At 44.7% G+C, this 22,540-nt stretch overlaps 1 protein-coding gene across 3 annotated transcripts in view; it reads left to right on the forward strand.

The window, feature by feature from the left end:
- Nucleotides 1-22,540, forward strand: part of DEPDC1 (DEP domain containing 1) — a 425,665-nt gene that overhangs the window by 128,572 nt on the left and 274,553 nt on the right. For all 3 annotated transcript variants that reach the window (XM_085602294.1, XM_085602297.1, XM_085602295.1), the window contains exons 4-5: nt 5,475-5,593; nt 19,787-19,917. In XM_085602294.1, coding sequence (XP_085458420.1) covers nt 5,475-5,593; nt 19,787-19,917 — 250 coding nt within the window. The remainder of the gene's footprint in view (nt 1-5,474; nt 5,594-19,786; nt 19,918-22,540) is intronic.

The following is a 22,540-nucleotide window of genomic DNA, read 5'->3' on the forward strand; positions in this document are numbered from 1 at the left end:
TGAAGAATGCCCGGATGTAACCAATATAGAAGAGGTTGTTAATATAAGTCATAAAGTCACTCCACTATGTTCATGTAAGAATATGTGTTCAGATGTATTTTCTGGTCGGCTGAATAGCTTACAAGTTCAAACCATTAAGCTCACTGAAGAAGTCACCATACTCAAAAACCTAGTTGGCAATCTAACCGAGTTAATGAAGAATTATTTGCAAAATACTTCTGCTGGTATAAGTAAATCTACACTGAACCTGCAATCACAGGAGAATGCATTAGTTAGCCTGAGAAGCAGGGAAAGACAAAAAAATAATATTGCAACAAATCCATTGATAAATAATAAGAATAATACTAAATACTATCAAGCTAGGACCACCATCAAGCCCCCAGTCCCAAGTGGTGTGAAAGTGAATCCAGGTTTCCAATGACGGAGTGGGGGGAACATGTAGGGATTATCAATTGCCGCCGAAAACCATCCATCCCCCTGGGTCACAACCAACTGATGTCCACAGCAAATGAGGTAGAACACCAACACGAATTGTGAGGAATCAAATATTTTTTATTAATGTTCCAAAGCTAACTTCTACCTCAGAAAAAGAAGATGCTCTCACCTTGACTAATAAATGTATCCATTGGCTTAGACAGGTGCGTAAATGTAGATCAGTCCTAAGGGAGGATATATCCTCAGCAAAAAGGTACACGTTAGATGGCTCAAAATCTGATTATGTTTGCCTTACTTTGGTATCTGGAGATTTGGTGGACAACTTGGTGGCGTTTGAAATCAGGACATCTAATCTGATTCTGACACAGATAAAAGTGAAGTATAATCCTCCAACCTAGTTTATAAAGCGAAATCCAATTGTTCATAGTCTATTAGCCAGCGAAGGATCAAGTCCGTCAAACATAGATTGAAGTTTAAAGAACTCAATCTCCCCTACAGATCAACTGACGGCGCCATATATAGAAGTAGTTCAAAAGTTGATGCCAGGGGTAATTGTTGCACCCACTCCTACTACTGGCTCTTTTTCGTCATCGATCCCCGATCATTTGACTTTTGTTGCATGGAACATAGCAGGTTTGCACTCTAAAATATCATATTGGGATTGGCTAGACTTTATAGATAAACACGATATCTGTGCGTTCCAAGAAACGTGGTCAATAAATCCCCTTTATCATGTAGGTTATATAAACTTTTTTAAACCAGCAATAGGGGGACAGAGGGGCAGACCATCTGGCGGTCTCACTATTTGGGTGAAACAGTGCATGAGCTATAAGATTGAGGAAGTTTGTTGACAGCCCCGATATTATGGCCATCTCCCTAAGCACAAACCACACCTGCCATTTTATTTTGATAAATGTCTATGCGAGGGGGCTTGCTGGAGAGAAGCAATCTACCACAGTCACCAAACTAGAACAATTCTCAGCCAAACAAAGAAGTGTAAGTAATGTGGTGATTGTGGGAGATTTCAACACGACCTTCGAACCACTTGAGTGGGAGGATGGCAATCTAGATGAGGAGGAAGATGCCCAATGGAGCATTCCCTCACTGGAGTGGTCACCGATAAAGTGGACAGAGGCTGCATTACAACTAAAAGCACTTTGTTTGGAGAGAGGACTTAGGGCTACTAATGGAAGAATGCCTTCAGATAGGCTGGGCCTTCCAACATATAGCCATGGATTGAGAAGTAGACGCATGGACTACATTCTCATTAACCTCAAACAATGGTCATCTCTCGTAGACATGGAGGTATGTGAGCGTACTGAAAGCGACCACAATCCGCTAGTGCTGTTGATTCTGTCCCCGGGCCTCAAAAAGGCTAGGCAAACAACACCTGAGAGTAAAATCGCGGATGTTATATTGTGTAATAACCAGAGGCGGGTAAAATGGGATCGAATCGTAACAAATGCTGATTCCCTCACACAAATGAAAGCAGCATACGAGAGTACCTTAGCAGATTTTCACGCTATGTCTGCATATGAGAAATGTAACGTTACTATCACTAAAGCTCACAATGAATTGTTTGTAAAAATTAATTCTTTTTAAAAAAAAAAAAACATATAAATCAAAGGATAAAGGACCAGTCAGGCAGGATAGATGGTGTAATAGAAACTGTAGAGAGGCATATAGGCAGCTGTCCTTAGCTATTAAATTAAAAGATATTGGGAGAATAAGACTCGCGCGTACTTTTTATAAAGCTACCCTAGCAACAGCTAAAAGGGATTGGGACGAGCAAAGATGGTCAGAACTCCTACAGGCCAGCAAGGGGAAAAATATGCAGCCCTTTTGGAACTTGGTTAAATGGGGGAATGCTGGGTTAGAGCAAAAGCCATGTAATCACGTTGCCATGGCTACATGGGTCTCCTTTTTTGAGGAGCAATTCACTGCCAATGATGGTGATACTACCGCTTTTTTAATTCCCAAGGTAGACCAGCCTCTGCTATTCGTTCAAGAAGAGGTGGAGAATGCCCTAAAGGCAGTTCCCAGGGGGAGAGCACAAGATTAGATCGCATCCCTGCAAATCTGTTTGTTCTTGACAAAGAGAACTGGGTACAGTATATTCTCTGGCTATCAAATGCTATTGCAAATGGTGCCCCTATTCCAGAATCTTGGCGTGGTGCCGAAATCCTCCCAATCTATAAAAAAGGGGACGTTCCTGTCCTAGCAACTAGAGGCCGATTAGCCTTATTGATTCTATACAAAAGATTACTGCAAGGCTAGTGTTGAGCAGGTTACAGGATTGGATTGTAACCAAAGATGTATTATCTCCCCTTCAGGCAGGCTTTCGTTCTAATACAAGCACCATTGACCAAGTTTTCCGGTTTTTATTAATTTACTGTCGTACTGTTGTAATAGCAGGTGGTACCATTTATGCAGCCTTTTGTTGATCTTAAGTCAGCTTTTGACATGGTCCTGCGCATAAAGTTATGGGAAGTATTGCATCATCTCGGGATGCCAGCAGAACTCTTATCCATGGTTGTGAGACTGCACGACGATCATTTCGCACGAGTCCGGTTCTCAGGGAGATGTTGCCCCATGGTTTCCAGTCTTCCAAGGGAGTGTGGCAAGGGTGTGTCTAAGCCCCCACCTTATTTTCATTATTTATTAATGGGGTAGTAAATTATTTTCTCACATATCCGACAGACGCTCCTTTCCTTGCTGGCACAAAAACTCCGCTACTTATGTTTGCGGATGATACCCTGATTATATCTAAAACGCCAGCAGTGTTGGATAGAGCACTCAGGTGCTTTGAGGTATTTTGCTATGATCACAGTTTGGTGATCAATATAGACAAGACAACATTTATGGTTCTGCATAAGCAACATGCAGTTAATGGGAGAGTAGCCATGAATGGGAAGTTGGTAGAACAGACAGACCTGTTTACATACTTGGGGATTACCCTGAATAGAAAACTAAATTGGAAACCCCACATAGACCTCATGGCTCTTAAACATAGCCAACTGGCTGGGATTTTATTAAAATAATTCCACCTCTCCCATACTAAGCCTATAGTTCGAGCAATCAAGATTTAGAACACCAAGGTCAGGTCCTCCATAATGCACGGTGCAGAGCTCTGGGGTTTTAATGATCTATCCCCCCTGATATCAGCCCAGAATAAATTTGAGAGCTCTAACTGGACTACCTCAAAGTAGCCCACTAACATGTTTGCTATCTGACCTGGGCTGTAATCTGCTGGTGGAGGAAGTACTATTTAGACCTGTGACATTTTGGCGCCGAATATGGTCCACCCCGGAGCTCATACATTATGCAATGGCAGTGAAGGATGTAGTAGAGACAGACAAATCAAGTAAGGTTGTCTGGCTCCAAAGGGTTAAAACCATGCTGGTAGATATGGGCATGGGTTATTTGTGGGAAGACCCGGTTGGTAATCAGTTTCCATCCAAAAATGAATTTAAGGAGGCATATTGGTCGATGGTAAAGGCAGAGCATATACACTCTACAAAGATTAATTAATTGACTGGTCTATTTTTGGAACATAAGACTGCTCCCAAATATGAAAATTATTGGGATTTTAAAACTATACCCAGTGATAGATATATTTCCAATTTAGGGTAGGCAGTCTTCCGGTTAACTTTTTTGCCAGAAAATGGTCCACTACGTGTAGTAGTAAATACTTGTACAGCAAATATGTTCTAAAATGGGAACAAGGTCGAGTGCTACAGCTTTGCGCATCCTTATGACCAACACTAACTAGTTAATTGTTATAGCTATCGCTACATTTTTAAGTTGGTCTTGGAGAATTTGCGCAAACTTTTCTAAAAAACAGACCGCAGGGGCCAGAGCTAACGCCGAGGATGATCCATCACCTGTTAGTGATTTAGTATGATTAAGCCCAGGGAAGATATTCTTGATATATTATGAAGTTTGTGAAATGATAAAAAGGAATAGTCGATTATTTATTTTATATATATATATATATATATATATATATATATATAAATGCCGAAACGCGTCGACCGTCCTCTTGTGCGTGTCCTTGAAGATTTTGACTGAATAAATACTAAAGGTGAACTCTCTGTGGTGCCGTGCTTTCCTTTGTTGCGACGAACCCTGGGACTCGGGGTGAAGCCTGAGAGAAGTTTTGTTCAATATATATATATATATATATATATATATATATATATATATATACACACACACTCCACAAGCGAATGGGAATACCCGCTGTCTCCAGATCAAAGGGCGCGTCGAAGAAATGACCTCCCAGTCACGGTCATCAACATTCCACCAAACTTTCACCACAAAAGTAATCGACGCCGTGTCTGTGCGCAAAATCAAAGTTTAATGCCAGCTGCCAAGGCATTTTCAGCTGGCATTAAACTTTGACTTTGCGCACAGACACGGCGTCGATTACTTTTGTGGTGAAAGTTTGGTGGAATATATATATCTCGACATATATGATTTTTTTTCATTGACCAATATTCTTTTATTTATTTTAAATTTATTGTTTATTGTAAACTTGTATAGTGTTATCAATTTATGAATTGTTAATCCTAAATTTATTGTTTATTGTAAACTTGTATAGTGTTATCAATTTATGAATTGTTAATCTATTTATTGGAACTGATGACAAAAAAATGTTTTTAAATGAATTTTGGTATCATTGGTTACTGTATTTTACGGCATTTTGCTTTTATGATTGATTTTATCGAAATAAAGCTTAAATTGAAATTGCTTCTTTAAAAATGAACTTAAAGCTGGGAGCTACTCTGAAGGTGTCTGTGACCTACTGGCAGTTCGCAATCGACTGGTTGAAGAAATCTTGAGTAGGGTGTTGAAATTCTTTTATCTTGGCCACCCCAGCACGTTAAGATCAGTATGATTTTACTGGATTCTTTGAATGTGAAGGTATCTCAAAAACTCTGGGCACTTGAAACATTATATAAAGGAAAACAAAAACTGTTACCTTTATTTACCATCAAGTATTTTGATGATAACTAACTGAAGTAACTTTTACCTAGGAAAATGTGGAAAATCTACAGGAGGAATTGACGACCAGCAATAAAGAGAGATTTGTGCATTGTAGGGAACTGAGGCAAGAGGAGCTGGAAGAAATTTGGCGAAACACAGTTCTGATTCAGTAAGTAGATGTTTGATGTGTGTGAACATTTAAAAAAAATGTGCTTTAATGTAAAATGTGTGTGGGCGTGTGCTGTGAAATCTGATCTTTAGCAACCAAACTCCAGCATTTCCCGGTGTAAAGGATACAAAGGGGAGAGAGGAGTTGCCTGTTAGGGCGGTCCACCTCGAATCTAGGGAACCAGGTTTGAGTCTCTGCAATGAATCTGACAGCATCCTGTGATTCTGGGCAAATCACGTAATCTCCCCGTGCCTAACAAAAATGAATGTGTCCTCATTTAATGCAACTGGTGCTATGTAAGGCGCTCTGATACCAGATACCTTCGGGTCAAGTTTGCGCTATATAAAACTCCATTAAAAAAAAAAAAAAAAATGAAGGTAAGCTGTCGGACCTTGAAGTGGCCACAAAACCAAACCTATTCTGCAGGATAAATCCACTGAAATAATTGAGCTTGCTAAAGGTTTTAAGGCGCTATGTTCTATTGACTGAGTAGAACTGGGCATGGAGTAGAACGATAAGTGGTTGTGGGATAACTTCATGTTTTCCAGCATTGGATGTTTTGTAGACTCTCATACTTGTATCATTCATTCCCTGTCAGTCTGGGAACCTGTGGTATTTGTAAAATAGCAGTAAACTGTTTTCAAATGGCCATGCACCCAACAATGGTTTGTGTTTAGTAACACAGCAAATTCATTTGAAACAACCCAAGCAATAGTCCAATGAGATGGATGTGCTGAGCTCTCTAATCCCTTTCAAGAACAAGTAGCTCAGATGTCTACCACCCGTGTGTGGAGGCCCTAACAAATGATTTTGTTTTCGAAACCCCACCATTGTGTTTTATTTCTCACTTCTGCCCAACTTTCCATTGATCAGTCAGCCCAGCTTTAGCAACTGTGAGATGTTTGAGGATTTGTTTCCTTAATATTCGGTGGGTGACCTGAGGAATTTCCAAACTTTGATTGACATTATAGCAGGGAAAGAAGAGATCATTCTTCAGAATGTATTCAGACTAAAACGAAAAAAACTCAATGCCGATGCACTTGTAGCGCATCAACTGTGTCTATACCCAGTGCACAAACCATTTAACTGTGGCATCAATAATTCATTTCAATCTAAGATCTTAAAGGACAGGGAGGAGGGACTGGCCTTGTATCTTCTTGAAACAAAGAACATTTCACACTTCAGTGGGCATGCCCCCTCATCAGGGTATGACTCTACGTGAAGTCCTTCTCCAAGCATTTCCATGAAGGGCACACTAAGAAAGCACTTGGTGCTCCCAGATCTGCAGATTTTCAGAGAATCATCTGTTCTCCAGGCAGCAAAGGGAAAACTCAAATCCTTTCTGAAAAGGCAAAACAACCTGCCCACGAAGTGGTGCGGAAAACTAATGTCTCGCAGGCCCTGTGAGCTCTGCCACCAAAACCACTGTCCACAGGAGACCTACCGTTTTTATCAAAGAAGATGCCATTGTCTAGAATTATTTATGGGCCCATTGATGACAGCCTTGTTATTGACTGCTCTTTTGCTAAAGAAGGTATAAATTACTTGTAGGTGAACTTTGCGGCAATTTTGATTTTCAGGAGTTCGAGTAATGCTCCAGTCTCTTCTCTGTAGATCATTAAGCTATTCATAAAGGGTCATTTAAGAATGTTTCTGCAGGTTTGACGTCTATTGATTCTATTGTAACTGAACACTGTCCAGTCATCTGAGGCTGCCATTCTTTGAGCCTATTCACTAAGCAGCATGTAAACCCAGGAGTGTGGAATTTATTAAAATATCTACTTGTCCATGGGGCAGGTTGCTTCATAAATCTACTTGTCCTGTAACAAAATCCACTTGTCCCTTTGGTGCCATGTTGTGTGGCAACAAATTATGGCAGCAATCATTATATAAGAGCTCTTATATAGCCTCTCAGATTATGCCAGGGCTCATACCTTAGTAGTGTTTGAATACTAGCAATCCCTTATGTTGCTACGTTTCCGCAGTTCTACATACTGGGACTGAAGGTAGTGGTAAACAATAGTTCCAGGGTTGGAATGTCCTTCTGAGTCTGTGCAAACCTACTAACTTGCGTGTTTTAAGGGTTTTCAACAACTCTTCTCTAATCTTTTCTAATACTGAGAAATGTTGGAAATTTACTCCTGACAATGGCAGAAGTAATCTTTCTTCCAGAGTTGGGAAAAAAATGGTTGGAGGGAAAATAAACTTGCAAACACTCAGGTTTTCGAATGAGCAAATCTACACATGCATATTTGCTCATGCTAAAACGCAGTTCACAAATATTTTCTAGGAGTACTATCTCTTGCCCTACTGCTGTAAATTCATGTGAATTCACGAAAGCCATATTGCTGCCCTTAATGCAAGGACATCAGTGGCAGCTGGTGTTAAGGGGCGAAAGGGGCTTTGCCTCACTAGCTTCGTGACTAGGATCCGACAGGGAGGAGACGAGAGAATGTGTACACAATGTAGCAGCTCCCTTCCTAGAAAAAACATGGAATTTGTATTCAGCACGATGCAGTGAGCACTTCATTTGATTCAAATGAAGTGCTCACTGCTTCGTGTGAATACAAATTCCGTTTCTTTTTAGGAAGGGATGAGGTCAGAGACCTCCTGCGCATGTGCGGGCTGGGACGGGGACTATTGCTCGCCCTCGAAACACGGTCTAGAAGAGTGATGTCCGCATGAAGGGAGTGGCCAGAAAAAGGAGAAAATGGTTGTTTTTCAATAGGGCGCATATACTGTCGCCCAGGCGATATTAGCGCGCTATTTAAAGGAATGGTAAGGGGCAGGGCTAGTGGGTGAGTGAGAGAGTAGTGGGTGGCAACAATTGGAGCACCCATTGCCTTCGTGGTACTTTTAGGCCTCCTGGTTGGATAATGGAAGCTGGGGGCGTGGGCTGTGGAAGAGTTGGCTGCGCAGCTCTGATTCCGGCATAATCGGCATGCTGGCATCAGGTGTGCTGTATTCCTGTTGGCTGTGTTTGATCAGGACGGACTTGCTGTGAACCCGACTGGTGCTCCTTTAATTGCAACGAGAACAATCCGTGCATAGTGTGTATATAGCTCAGATTTTCAGCAGGAAAAGAGAGGTAAACGGGCACAGGTACGGGGTAATGAGATGTCTGGACCGGTGCAAGGTACAGCAGAGCGGTACTGAGCAGCAACAGGTACAAAGAGAAAGCGGCAGGGACAGTGAGACATACGGAAAAAGATAGACGCAAGGCTGGATGAGACAAGCGTTCAAGCAAGGGCACTAGCTCTGTTCTTGCTACTTTGCATCTCTTCACTTCCCTGCATGAGATCCATGTCTCCTATTTTCCTGCATGCCCGCCCCTCCCACTCACAAACCTCAACAGCTGCCCCTGAAGGACATATACGAAGGGTGCACTTTTGAGACTTTCTTTAATAATTGGGCCCCTAATTTGGTCTGGCGTTAGTCATGACCTTTTGTGTTTATTGAATATCTCCCTCTCCCTCTCCCTCTCCCTCTCCCTCTCCCTCTCCCTCTCCCTCTCCCTCTCCCTCTCCCTCTCCCTCTCCCTCTCCCTCTCCCTCTCCCTCTCCCTCTCCCTCTCCCTCTCCCTCTCCCTCTCCCTCTCCCTCTCCCTCTCCCTCTCTCTCTCTCTCTCTCTCTCTCTCTCTCTCTCTCTCTCTCTCTCTCTCTCTCTCTCTCTCTCTCTCTCTCTCTCTCTCTCTCTCTCTCTCCCTCTCTCTCTCTCTCTCTCTCTCTCTCTCTCCCCCTCTCTCTCTCCCCCTCTCTCTCTCTCTCTCTCTCTCTCTCTCTCTCTCTCCCTCTCTCTCTCCCCCTCTCTCTCTCTCTCTCTCTCTCTCCCCCTCTCTCTCCCCCTCTCTCTCTCCCTCTCTCTCTCCCTCTCTCTCTCCCTCTCTCTCTCCCTCTCTCCCTCTCTCTCTCCCTCTCTCCCTCTCTCCCTCTCTCCCCTCCCCCCCCATAAAGGCACACAAATTAGTTTTGTTCAGTGCCAGTAACTAATGTGGCAGTGTGTGCTTTTTTGAGACCAAAAACTATTTTTGCTTTAGCCAATGTTTGTTATAATGGTGAGGGTCCACCAGCTCTCACATCGATAAGGTTTTACAAAAACCATGCCAAAACAAGTCGCGCATTGCCAATACTAAAAAGCTGACCACCATTTCAGACCTATTGGCTTTGCCAATGCTTGTTTATTTTTAGGTTTCCCAAAATCTTATTGAAACTGGTTACACTGATTTTCTAATATGAATATTTTGGGGAAATACTAGCATACATCAACACATTTTACTAAATGATGCTGCAAAGAAATGGTACCTGAAATGTTGCAGTAGTTTAGCAAAACAAAATGTTTCCTACTTTAATTTTTTAGTAACATTTTATATTGAACGCAAAGAATCATTAATCTTACTTTCAACCTTCTGCAAATATTTGCATCTAATTAAAGAGCATTTTGGGAGCATTATGCATAGCCTCATATTGCTAAACTTTGAAACCATTTGTACACATTTTTGTACTGGAACCACTGTCAGTAGTGCAGTCAGAACTTACATTTACTGAGAGCGCTCACCCTAACAATAAAGGCTTTCAATTAATGAACCATAAATACAAGTTTGAACAGCATTAACATATGCACACAAATATTAACTTAACTGCAGGCAGTGCCCTTCCCTGATCCTTAATGGGGTACTGCAAACTGGCAGCCGAAGGGTTTGTGCTGCTGGGGGTTGGGCCTGCTTGTCCCAAGGACAAAATGCACATTAAAACTTGTTGCCCTTGACCCCAAACAATATGTCCTGGGCGTCGGGCTATAGGAATTCCACATCCCTGAAACCGATCTCTTGGCAGGTTTTCTTTCTTCTACCACTAAAGTATGTAATGAGTGTGAAAGCTTCATGCTTTTACAGTTAAAGAATCTTTCTTGTTCTTATTTAAAGGCAATTTAACCTTACTTAACACAAAATGCCTTTGGATTTCTATCTAAATTTACCTGTCCTGCTTCATTCCTTTCTTTTACCATCCCTTTGACGTCAGCTGAGAGGCCACTCTGTCACTGGACATTTACAGGTGTCTCAAATTTTAGATAATGACTGAGGACATTGGAGCAACCGATCAGCTTGTCTCTCTTGGGCCCCAAGGCAAAGCAGCACCCCTGTTAAAACAGCTTTGCCCACTTACTATCAGCTTGCATCATATTCTGCATCAAAGCAAAGTGTGCCCTAGAATGTTCGCTGGCTGCACATTCCACCAGAAGCATGTCTGCTATAGCCGCATCTACTCTGACCTGTGATGAAGCAGGCGTACATTCATGAAGCACTTGAATGCAGATCGCCTTGGTGGGTGAAACAGTAGTGCATAACCTGTTGCATTAAAGGTGAAACTCCTTGCTACGTATTAACTATTTATCATATTGCGTGCTATTCTGATTGAAGCATGTTGATCTATGAAACTTCCAAAGAAATTAGTTGGCTGTAACTCCAGTTCTGTAAATTAAAGAGACCCCTTTTAAGACCAAAGGGATAAGGTACTCTTAACAAGTAAAATACAAGTTCCCTTTGGAACAAATCTCGATAACCTATACCATGATGTGAACACAAAATTAAAAATACTTAAACTCAAGCTTTAGGGTTGAATTCAATTCTAACACAGAAACTAAAAACATGTTAAAAATATTTCTTTAATTAAAAAGCAATTGTCTCTTAATACATTCACTTTGTTCAAAAAAATGTTTTTCCTTTTTGACATGGATGACAAAATCTTAACAAAAGCATCAATACATAAAAACAGAAGAGAAAACACAATTATAGACTCCTATCGTTAGTCTTTGTCTGTACATATCATCTATAGCAGTGAATTAATGGTCTGTTTTAGACTTCTAATTGTACAATGACACAACCATATTCCAATAGAGATTATGTAATTAAAGTAGCGTTGACGTGTTTCGATGGATTTTTCCAACTATTTCCATCTTTTTCAAGACAAATGGTAAAATAGAACTTTTTCAATATATTATTTCCTGGTTCTGTACGATGCTGACGATTATGAAAAAAGGATGAGGGTGCTTTTGAATGTGGAGGAACATTATACAAGAATCAGGCTCACAGCCATAAATGATCTCAGAAAGGAAGTAGCAAATCTCCTAATATTAGGAAGAGAAGACGGAAAGTTTCAATTCTATTTAGGACTCTGAGGCGAGGATTATGCCTTCTCTTTTCACTTTATTTAACAGGAACCATCATTTGATAAGAAACACAAACTACGTTTCCCATGAACACTTGGAAAAACTGTAGAGGAAGAAACATCCAATCAGGAAACAGTCCTGTGGCCTCCAGTCAGGGGGCACCTAAGCCCAACATAGTCCATCTTCACTAGCCCTTCGTCCTCTTTTGCCACGCAAAGTCAGCCGTTGGATCATCTTCATGAATCTTGTTTATTTGCATCAGATCCTACAAGGACAAGAGAACATTGTCCCCTCCTGAGCACGTAATCACTAAAGCCTGCAGGCAAATAGTAGGGAAAGCAGATATTGTGCATTAAGTATGTTAACCAAGACAATTTTAAAACTCAAGCTGTATTACTTACTCTTATACGGGGAGGGCAATCTTCTTAGGAAATCCCTAGGGTGGGATAATCCTAGCCTCCGAGTCCTTTATAGAATTGAAACGTTCCGTTAAGATAGTCAGAACTGGACGCGAGGATTATGCTAGTTTAAAGCTTGCTCACCATAAGGTGAGCCATGTCCAGCACCGGTTTGAAGTAGCACCTTTTAAAGGTAGAGTCCGAGGACCAGTCTGCCACGTTGAGGATATCCTCCACGGGCACCCTAGCCAAATGCCTTAGAGGCCATTGCACCCCGTGCCAAGTGGGCCCCAAAAATCCAAAGGTTAATACCAGCTTCTTGCATTGTGCACCTAACCCACCTAGCTATGGTGAGGGAAGAAACCGCCTTAAAAGGTTTATGCAATGAGGAGCTGTTGGAACTCCTCGGTCATTTCCTCATATGCCTTCAAGCAACAAACACACACAACTTGGGGGAATCCAGGAACTCTGGGTAAGTGATGACTCTTGTGTCGCACTTCGTCCTACTGTGGAGTGTGAACGTTACTTCATTAGGGATAACTATCCTGCCTGTGATATATAGCGCCCTCACGCCCGAGACATGGCGGCAAGAGATGAGGCAGAGTAGCATAGCCAGCTTAGCGGACAATTCCTTCCTTGACAGAAAACAATTAGATTGCCAGGAGAGAAACCGGTTGAGAACCTGGTTCACGTCCTAAAGAGCTGAGTAATGGGACTCCGGAGGTAGGGAGAGTCTGATGCCCCACAAAAACCTGCATACTAGGGGGGAGGGGCTCCCCAACCGCTGCATCATTTAGTGGCACATGGCTGGCTGAAATAGCCGACTGCAAGGTATTTATCCACCTGTAAGCCAGACCACTGAAAGCCAAATGTGCTAGAAAATTCTGAATGTGCACTACATCTGCGTCCAGGGGATTAAGACCCCGCATACACCAATGGGACCATGTGCCCCAAGCCGATCTGTATCTTGACAGTACTGTTCGCCCAAACCTTGGACATGAAGGCTTCAGCCTTTTCCTAAAGGCCTGGGACCTCCCATCATCCCCTGTAATCCGCCACGCTAAGAGCCATGAGTCCACCTGAATCAGTTGATGGGGGACTTAATCGGGGCTGAAGAGGAGAGCCAGAAACTGGGGAGTAGGATTGGAGAATCCCAAGAAAGTTCCAGTAGAACTGGAAATCAAACTTGCGATCTCCAAAGAGGGGTAATCATTACCACCTCTGTTCGTTGTCTTCTGACTAGCGCTGTCGCCCTTGTGATAGTTGCGAAGGGGGGGGGAAGCGCACCCCTTCTCCCGACTCCAGTCCTGGAGGAAGGCATCCAAGGCATAGTGGGTCCGGCCTCCAGCTGAAGAAGCTGGAAAGTTGATGGTCTAACCTTGAGGCAAACAGATCCACCGAAAAAGGGCCCCAACGGCCGTTGAACATCCAAAAATCCTCGGGTCGAGCTTCCAAAGACTGGATTCTCTGAAGTTGTGGGACTGAAAATCCGCCACTTGGTTCTCCCGGCCGGGCAAGTACTCTGCCGTGACCGAGACCTGATGGTCCAGGCAGTACTGCCAAAAGCCAGCAGCTAGGTCCAAGAGGGCTTTGGATGAAGTGCCCCCTAAGTGGTTGATATAACGGACCGCCGAGATGTTGTCAATCTTTAGAAGGATGCATGATTGGATAGTCCCTCGTCCAACAACGTACTGCAAAAGAGCCTGCCAGAAGCTCCAAACAGTTATGTAACCTTCGTTCTTCTGGAGACCACAAGCCTCCCGTAGAAAAAGCGCTGCATCTGGTCCCCCAGCCTACTCTGCTGTGGTCCGATTCTATGACCAAGTCTGGGGTTGATCTGAAGATAGCTCGGCCATTCCAGGCATCCATGTGGTCGAACTTGTGAGAGTAGGGACACCCTCTGCGTAGGTATACCGCCTTCAGTTGTTGTAGAGTCTGATAGTGGAGAGGCCCTGGGAAAATGGCCTGGATTGATGCAGAGAGGAGGCCTACTATCGGAGCCAGCTGCCTGAGAGACACCTGTTGTTTGGAGAGGAAACGCCTCTGTTCATGTCGAATCTTCGACACTTTCCTGGAGGGGAGACAAAGTGGAGGAGGTGGAGTCAATTACGAAGCCTAGAAATGTAAGGTTCTGGGAACGTGTTAGAAGCGAGTTTTTCTCGTTCACCATAAAGCCGAAGCTCTGAAGAAGATCCACTGCCGTCCGTAGGTGGGACTAAAGCGGACGTGGGCATGAGTCCATCAGGACCAAGTCGTCCAAGTATACTATCATTCGTATACCCCCAGCTCTCAGGAATTCCACCACTGGCTTAAGGACCTTGGTGAATCACCAAGGAGCCGAGGATAGGCTGAAGGGGAAAGCGGAAGACACGTACGTCCGATGCCACCATATGAACTGGAGGAACCGAATGTGAGGAGGAAAAATCTGAATAACCAGGTAGGCATCTTTGAGATCTAGCCGTACCATCCAATCCAAGGGGCGTAGGACATCCCTGAGGAGGCGAATAGCCTCTGTTTTGAAATGGAGGTATACCAGCCTGTTAGAAAACCCCGGGCAACCGGGTTAGCAGTCACCCGGTTTTTCCCAACACAAGGGGTAGCTTGGCTCGAGCGGTCGGGGGTCAGGCACCGTGTTAAGCGTACGTCGCACCCTCACAATAACCATGCGTTCATCCGTTCCAAAAACGACTCTACACCGTAAAAATTTATGAAAGAATCTTTGTGTTTATCTTAATTTTTCTCTTAGTTGCAGGGTTATGACACAAATACAATACAAAAGGATTTTCTTCAGAAATAGCAGGTCAATTAAACAATAACACTTTGCAGGTGCAATAAATAGGATTAGGTCATAAATACACAAGGAATAAATAGAGGTGCGATAAATACATAGGGCAAATAAATACTGTCAGACAATAAATACAAGGCAGGAATAAATACGGTCAGACAATAAATAAAACACCTTCAATAAATAATATAAGCAATCAAACAATTGCAAATCAGATCACATTTATGAGGTAGATTGATTTTACCATGCCCAAGTACAGCTTATGGTCACTGGGGTGGCCTGGGGATGTCCCACCTAGAGTGGTCAAGGCTGGGGCCTAAGCTGAGGTAGAATGAGGGAAACCTAAGGTTCTGATTCTTCCAACTACACAGTCCCTCACACAGGTCCCTGCATCAGTCTCAGTTCACCCCCTAGCACTCTCAGGTTGGTCCTAACACCCCTCTAGCCCCAAGAATGGTCTTTTAGGGCTCCACAGGGCCTCAGATGCCCTTTCTACCACTTACTGCCCTTTTCACGAAGATCGGCTCCGCTCGGCGCCGGGTCGACGTCGCTGGGCGGCTCCGGTACGATGTCGCGTCGATCTGTTCCACTTGACGCCGTGTCGATGCCGTGAGGCGGCTCCGATTCGATGTCGCTGGCCGGCCTCGGTTCGATGTTGCGTCGATCTGCTTTACCTGACGCCGGGTCGATGCCGTGAGGCGGCTCCGGATTGATGTCGCTGGGCGGCCTCTGCTCGATGTCGTGTTCCGGCGTCACAGGGTCACGGTTCCCCCGCTTCCGGGCGACTCCGGAGTGCGACCTCCACTCCCGACCTCCGTCGGCTCCACTTCGGGTTCCGGCGACTCCGGAGTGCGATCTCCACTCCCGACCTCCTGCGCGCTTCGCCGCGACCTCCACTCCCGACCTCCTGCGCGCTTTACTTCAGCTTCCGGCGACTCCGGAGGGCGGACTTCACTCCCCCGTCGACGCCTCACCTCGACCTCAGGTGACTTCTACTCGACCTCCGGTGTCTCTCCACGACCTCCGTCGGCGCCCTCACTCGACCTCTAGCGGCTCCGGGTACGACGTCTGCCTTCTGCAAGCGCCGCTTCTCCACCTCGGGCTCCAGGTCTCCAGGCTTCTCGACGTCGGGTCTCCAGGAGGATTCCACCAAACAGGTCAGGAACTTGCTGTTCTTCTCCTTTAAGGCCTGTTCCGGCTGTTCAGGTCCTTAAGATGATTTTCTGGTCTTTATCCCACACAGGGCTTTAGGCTGGGCTTGGTCAGTAGGGACTAGTATCAAGGGTGGGTTTCTGGACCCCACTCCAGGCACAAGTTTCCACCCCTGCTGCCTTACTCCTTCCTCCTTCTGTTTCTCTGTCCTCTCTCCTCTCCAGTCAGGTGCCAACTGCCTACTCCAACTGCCAACTCGGAGCTGGCTTCCCAACATTCTAAACCTGCCTCACACTGTCACAGGGTTCTAGAATGTTCTGAAAGGTACTAGTAGGTTCCAGCTATGTCTCAGGTGACAATGGGTAGCCACCATTTTGTGTTTCAGGCCCTCAGACAGAAGTTCCAGGGGTAGGGAAAATGGCTCCCTGACCCTGCATCAACACTAAAAAGTCTGGTGGTTCCCAAAAAGGAAAAATACTAACAGGGTTTGAGGCAAAAGTGGGACAAAATAAATAATGATGAGGAGGGACCACCCAAAGGGCTGACAGGTCTAACACAGCCTCTCCTTGAATTTGCTGAGATTGATCATTGGCCTTTTGTCGACCAGAATGATATTGCTGATGAAACCCTGGGGATGAGGGGTTGAGAGTGATATAGCACCTTTAGATAGGAGGGATGCGACTTCTTCGTCCACCAGGGCGGCCTCTTGTTGTGAGAACTTGATGGGACGAGGCCTGAGCTCTTGAGAGGGTTCGCCAAAATATTTTATGTGGAATCCTTGTACTGTCTGATGGACCCAAGCGTCCTGTGATGGAAGTCTTAAGTCTGGAAAAAAATTCCCCAGCTGTCCGCCTACCCTTAAGCGGAAAGAAGGGAGAACACTCACTGGGGCTTGCGGAGGTTGCTGCTCCTCTGTATCCGCTGCCCTTGCCACATCTGGCTCTCGTGGGGTAGAAGTTCCTGAACTGGGACTGGTCCTGGTACTGGCCTTGTCTGGAGCCTTGCCCTTTTTGGGGGAGTTGGTTGGAATGGCGGCCGGTTGAGTGGCCTCTACCTCTACTGGTCCGTGTAAAACCCGAGGAGACACCTTTCTAATGAATATCTGGGCTTTGTCAAGGGAGCTAAAGATGTTCACGAATTTACCTAACTCCTTGACAAATGGCTTTCCAAAGAGCCCTCCCTGTGTGATGGCCCAAGCCTCTGAATCTGCCAGGTCCTCTAGCTTGGGGTCCACCTTAATGAGGAGGGAGCAGCGACGCTCCATAGACGGGGCACAATTGGGGTTGCCCAAAAATATAATGGCCCTTTGCGCCCACCCTGTGTCTGGGTAAATCAGGGAGCCCGTTAGCCTGGCCTCTTCAGCCATGTCCAGGATTTTTGTGAGGGGACCCAGAGTGTCTAGGATCTTGTCCTGGCATGCCCGCCAGGACCTATCGATCCCTTTTTTGAAATCTATCATGAATTTATGCAGGAAGGTTGTCATACGTGTGTCAATCACTGGGGTGAGGGCCACCTTCCCCTCCAGGGAAGGCTGGGGACACTCCGCCCGAGGGCAATTACGGGCTTCTTTCTCTAAAGGCCTGAAAATGCGCCCCGCCACATAACTGCCGACCTTGTCGCCCGGGGCCCGTTCGGAGGACCGAGGTTGGATGATGTCGTTGGGATCGAGCATGTCTAAGGTAAGCTGAGAGTCTGGAGGGAAGCCACGGTCTGGATAGGGCAGACACATTGTCAGCATGCCCTGTATCATTGAGAGGGGCAGGGTTGTCAGGAGTCGCGGTACCCTCATCTCCAGTTGGTAAGGCAGGTTGGCTGTCAAAGGCGCCAAAATCCACTTCCGAATCACAGGTGCGCTTTCCCGGGGGTGGAACAGTGTCGGAAGAAGGGGGAACCCTTGGGGTCTCGGACAGGACAATGGAGCCAATTTTGCCAAGGCCTCAATGATTTTGCGAGACAGTCTCTCCTCCAGAGGGGTCATGGCCTAAGTCACTGCTCTATAAATGGATGCGTCCACAGCATTGTAGAAATCATCGTCCCAAGGGAGGTCGGCCAGGGGGCTTTTCCCCTTTGGGAGTCCTCCTCCTAGTCTATTCCAGTTGTACACAAGGACTGAATGAGGTTCTTAATAACTGGGGTCTGGGTGACGGAACAAAGAGCCTTCACAGGAGGCGTTAACTTATGGGAGGCTGGGTGGCAGCCTAGGCCTTCTGTGCGAGGGTCTCGCTATTGTAAATGCGGTCTAAGCCCTGGGACACTCCACCTGGTGCCAAGAGATAGATTAATAGGGAGTCAGCCTGGGTAGTGTCCCATCAGGAGTCGGATGCCTGGAAAATACAGACCCAAAGGGCGTGGTGAAAAATACAAACTACAGACTCTCCTGTCGATTTCTGCAATTTCGGGCAGCAGAGCATTCAAGTTGAGCCTGATCCGCCTTAATGATGTGGGGCGGCTCAATCGGCTTACGGACCCAAGCGGGCGTCTCCCTAAGGCCAGCAAGCTCACAGGACCACGGCATGCCGAAGGAACTCCTCCGTGAGGAATGTGAACGCGCGTGCCGAGGTTTCGTGCCGCCTCCAGCGCCCCCTGGCAGCAAAAAGTCGGCAACTTGAGCCACACCAGAGAAGGCCGCGTAGGAGCGAAAACCGCTCCTGTGGCTGTGAGAATCTGCAGGGAAAAAACTGTTGAAATCAACAGTCGGAAAGACACAGTAGAGCCACTCTACACATTAATGGTTATGATACTATCAATACAAAGAAAAGAACACATGCAAACAGCGCATAGAGTTTGAAGTACTTATCTTGGCTGTGCAGCAGCGAAGAAAGAGGACAAAGGCCCAGTTAAGAAGGACTATGTTGGACTTAGGTGCCTCCTGATTGGAGGCCACAGGACTGTTTCCTGATTGGATGTTTTTTCCACTATAATTTTCCAAAGTGTTCATGGGAAACGTAGTTTCTGTTTCTTATCAAATGATGGCTGCTGTTAAAGTGAAGAGAGAAGACTTAATCCTCGCCTCCGAGTCCTGACATAGAAATGGAGTTGCAGGTAACTAATTTCATCATCCATATGACATTTTGCATGTTGGATTGGAGAATATTCCGCGTTCCAGCAAACAAATTCTTTTGTGAGGATGTTGCACATTAGATTCTACTGATTGGATGGACACTCTTATTTATATGATGCCCAACCTATGTATAATAATGATCAATTCTATAAAAACAATTTTGACTTGGATGAACAGACAATTTGAATTTTCAGTATTGCAGACAGATATTACCATAACCCTGCTGAAGTGCTTACGGACGAAACACGTTAGCTGGGCTGACTGATTTAAGGCTTTAAAGAAAAGTAAAGGAAAAATTTACCACATAAACGCATGACTCCTGTAATAAGACCTATGTCTCACGTACTAAATTGGTATTGAAAAGAATACACACTATAAACATTGCTTCCTCAATATCCCTAAATTGGGGTTCATAAATTTGGGATACAAGCGCTTCAGTTCCAATCTTAATTTGCTTATCACATGATTCCTTAGAAGTGGGTTCATGAAAAGTTGCGTGCATACAATTGTAATTTAACGTAATCTAGTCACACATACTAGTGCGACCATCTGACATCCCACCTTTTTTTGTTTTTCGTTTGACATTTACAATCTGAACTATTTAACGTAACATTTATATCTTTTTTTTAAGCTTGCAGAAAATTTTAGGCCTACCAACCCTGGAAGATGTGTTGGATCCTGCACAAATAAATCCTCACTCAGTGATGTACAACATGAACAATACCAGCAAGCATGGTGTTGTGGTTTTACAGAACAAGTCAGGTTGGTTTTTTAAAAGTTTGAAATGGTTTTGGTTTTATTGCAGATATGTATTTGATGCTGAATAATATCATTGGTAGTAAGGCCATGTTTTAAGTAATGGCATGAGGGGGCTAAAGACTGCCAAAGAGACCATTCTTTAAAGGTTAACTTTCAGTTTCCACTTTGAATGTTTGAAAAGTGAGCTTTTTAGAATAATCTTGTTTTAACTCTCTCCCAGATCAAATGGCGTCTGGAGGCAGAAATAAGACCATTTGTTTGGATTAAATGTTCATTAACTGGTGTCAAAAAAAATATATACTTCTGTGTCATGTAAGAGTTCTTTTGAGTATAGTTGTAAGAAATGTGTTAGACGTGTCATCCTTAGGGTGCTCTTCCCCCAAACATTCTGCCTTAAAACATGGTAACATTGGTTTATCCCTAATTGGCTTATTTAATTTGCTAGTTAAGTTATACTGCGTGTTCCTAGGGCCTGTAAATGAAATGTTACTAATAGGCCTGCAGAACGGGTTGTGCCACCCATTTAAATAGCCCTTTTAAACTTGTTTCAGGCTTGCTGTTGCAGCGTTTGTGTGGAGTTTTAAAATGCCATTTCGATCTGGCAAAATAAACCTTTGCCAAGCCGAAACCTTCCTTTGTAATACGTATGTCACCCCTAGGGTAAGCCCTGGACAGCCCAGATGCAGGGTGCAATGTATCTAAAAAGTAGAACATGTGCTTTTAAGTTTTACATGTCCTCATAGTGAAAAACTTTAAAATTAGTTTTGTACTATTGTGAGGCCGACCTTTCCCATATGATAACATTGGATTACCTTATTACATTTAATAAGCTGTAACTTTGAAATGGGAAAAGGTAATCAGTTAATTTGGTTTCTTTTAAATTATAGTGAAAATCATCTCATATTAGTATTTTTTTTTTTTTTTATATTGCAGTTTCGAAAATGCCACTTTTAGAATGTTGGCATTTTGTGCCTGCAGCTTGTCTGAGTCACATGACTAGGTGCAGTTGTCAGTTCGGCTTTGTGTATTCCACCACACACAATAAAGAGCTTAGGTGTGCCTGGATGGGCCATCATTGGCAGGATGGGAGGGCTAGCAGTTACACACTTCTCCACTTACACTTGATTAGGCTGTGTCCTGACTACGCATAAAGGATTGCATACTCCCTGTAGTTAATCTGGAGCCATTGCAGGGGAGGCAAGAAACCTGTGTACTTCAAAGGGAAACCTCTTTAAGCTTCCCACTTAAATATTGTATCTCAGAAACCAACACTTCAGTACGCTCCTTGACCTGTGGGTTCTTCAGAAGGACTGCTTTGCTGCCAGAGGGGGCTGTACCGCATTGCCTTCTTGCTGAGAAGGAAGATTGGATCTGCACCATTCACTCAGGCTGAAGTGACTCCAAGGGTCTGCTAGCTGACTTTTTTTTGTTCTGAGCTACAGGGACATAACAAGCTCCTTGCAACTGCTGAGCTGACCTGCTGCCTGGATCTGCAACTGGACGTGACGGAGCCCTGCTGGCCTCTGCTGGAGTGAGTTCCTGATTCACAAGTGGTGCCCCTCAGGTCTTAGACCTGTGGTGTGGCTCAGTTGATCTCCCCTGATGTTTTTCGGCACTTTACAAATGGGCCAGTTTGAGCCAAGACCTTGCCGCTCGCACCCCTAACCAATGTGAAGCTCCGGTAAATCAACTTTTAGTGCTACATCATCTACCACCTCAGTCACCACCAATGTGAAGCACCAGCCCATCCTGTCCACAACGCCTACAGATCTGCACACTACAGCACCGTCCGTCCGAGAAACCTGGCTGGCTCTTCGCACTACTTCAGGGGACATTGCGCTCTCCCTGCTTACCACAGTGCCTTCCACCACGAACAGAACTCTTGGTGCTGGACTGAGGGTATTTCTTTCAGCAGGACTAACCTGCTCCCTGTATCTGACCCGCACTCCATCGCAGTTGGCTTGAACTTTCTCCCAGTCTCGCACTACTAGATGGCCGCAAGTGGTGCTTTGTGCTTTTAGGTGCTATTTTCACCTAAATCTTTTAAATTGTACATCTCCAGCTCTAATACTTGGTCACAGTAGACCGGTTCCTAGATGTGATTTGAGGACGACTGCAAGGGAGCGCAAGTTGAATACCCTAAGAGTTCCTTGTAATTTTACGACCCATACGTTAACTCCTGTTTACTCATGGTTCACAGTTATGAATGTGAAGGTAATTAACGCAGCCGATTATCTGTTGAGTTAAATAACTCAACCTTCGTTAAATTTCGGCAGGTCCAACCAGCCGAAATTTAACAGGGGAAAACATATGGTATTTATCGTATCATGCAGATTTTGGTTCGTTAAGCACCAAATTCCGCAAGTTCCCCATAAACTCATGACAGGTCTTATTTCTCGCACCCAATAAAGAACATACCAAGTGGTATCGCTATTTATCAGGCGTGCTGAATAACACCTTAGCTCGTAATCGGAACCTTAGACTTTTAAGTCCCAATCAACCTGAGGAGTGCATGTCTAAGGCCAACAGGACTTAAGGTGAGAAACCTTTAGACTCACAGGCAGAGTGGCAGGCAGAGGTCAACAGTGGGGTCCACTCCAGGTCCATTTGCCACTGGTCAGCTGGG

The sequence above is a fragment of the Triturus cristatus genome, chromosome 4_2, assembly GCF_964204655.1.
Source record: "Triturus cristatus chromosome 4_2, aTriCri1.1, whole genome shotgun sequence".
NCBI classification, from domain to species: domain Eukaryota; kingdom Metazoa; phylum Chordata; class Amphibia; order Caudata; family Salamandridae; genus Triturus; species Triturus cristatus.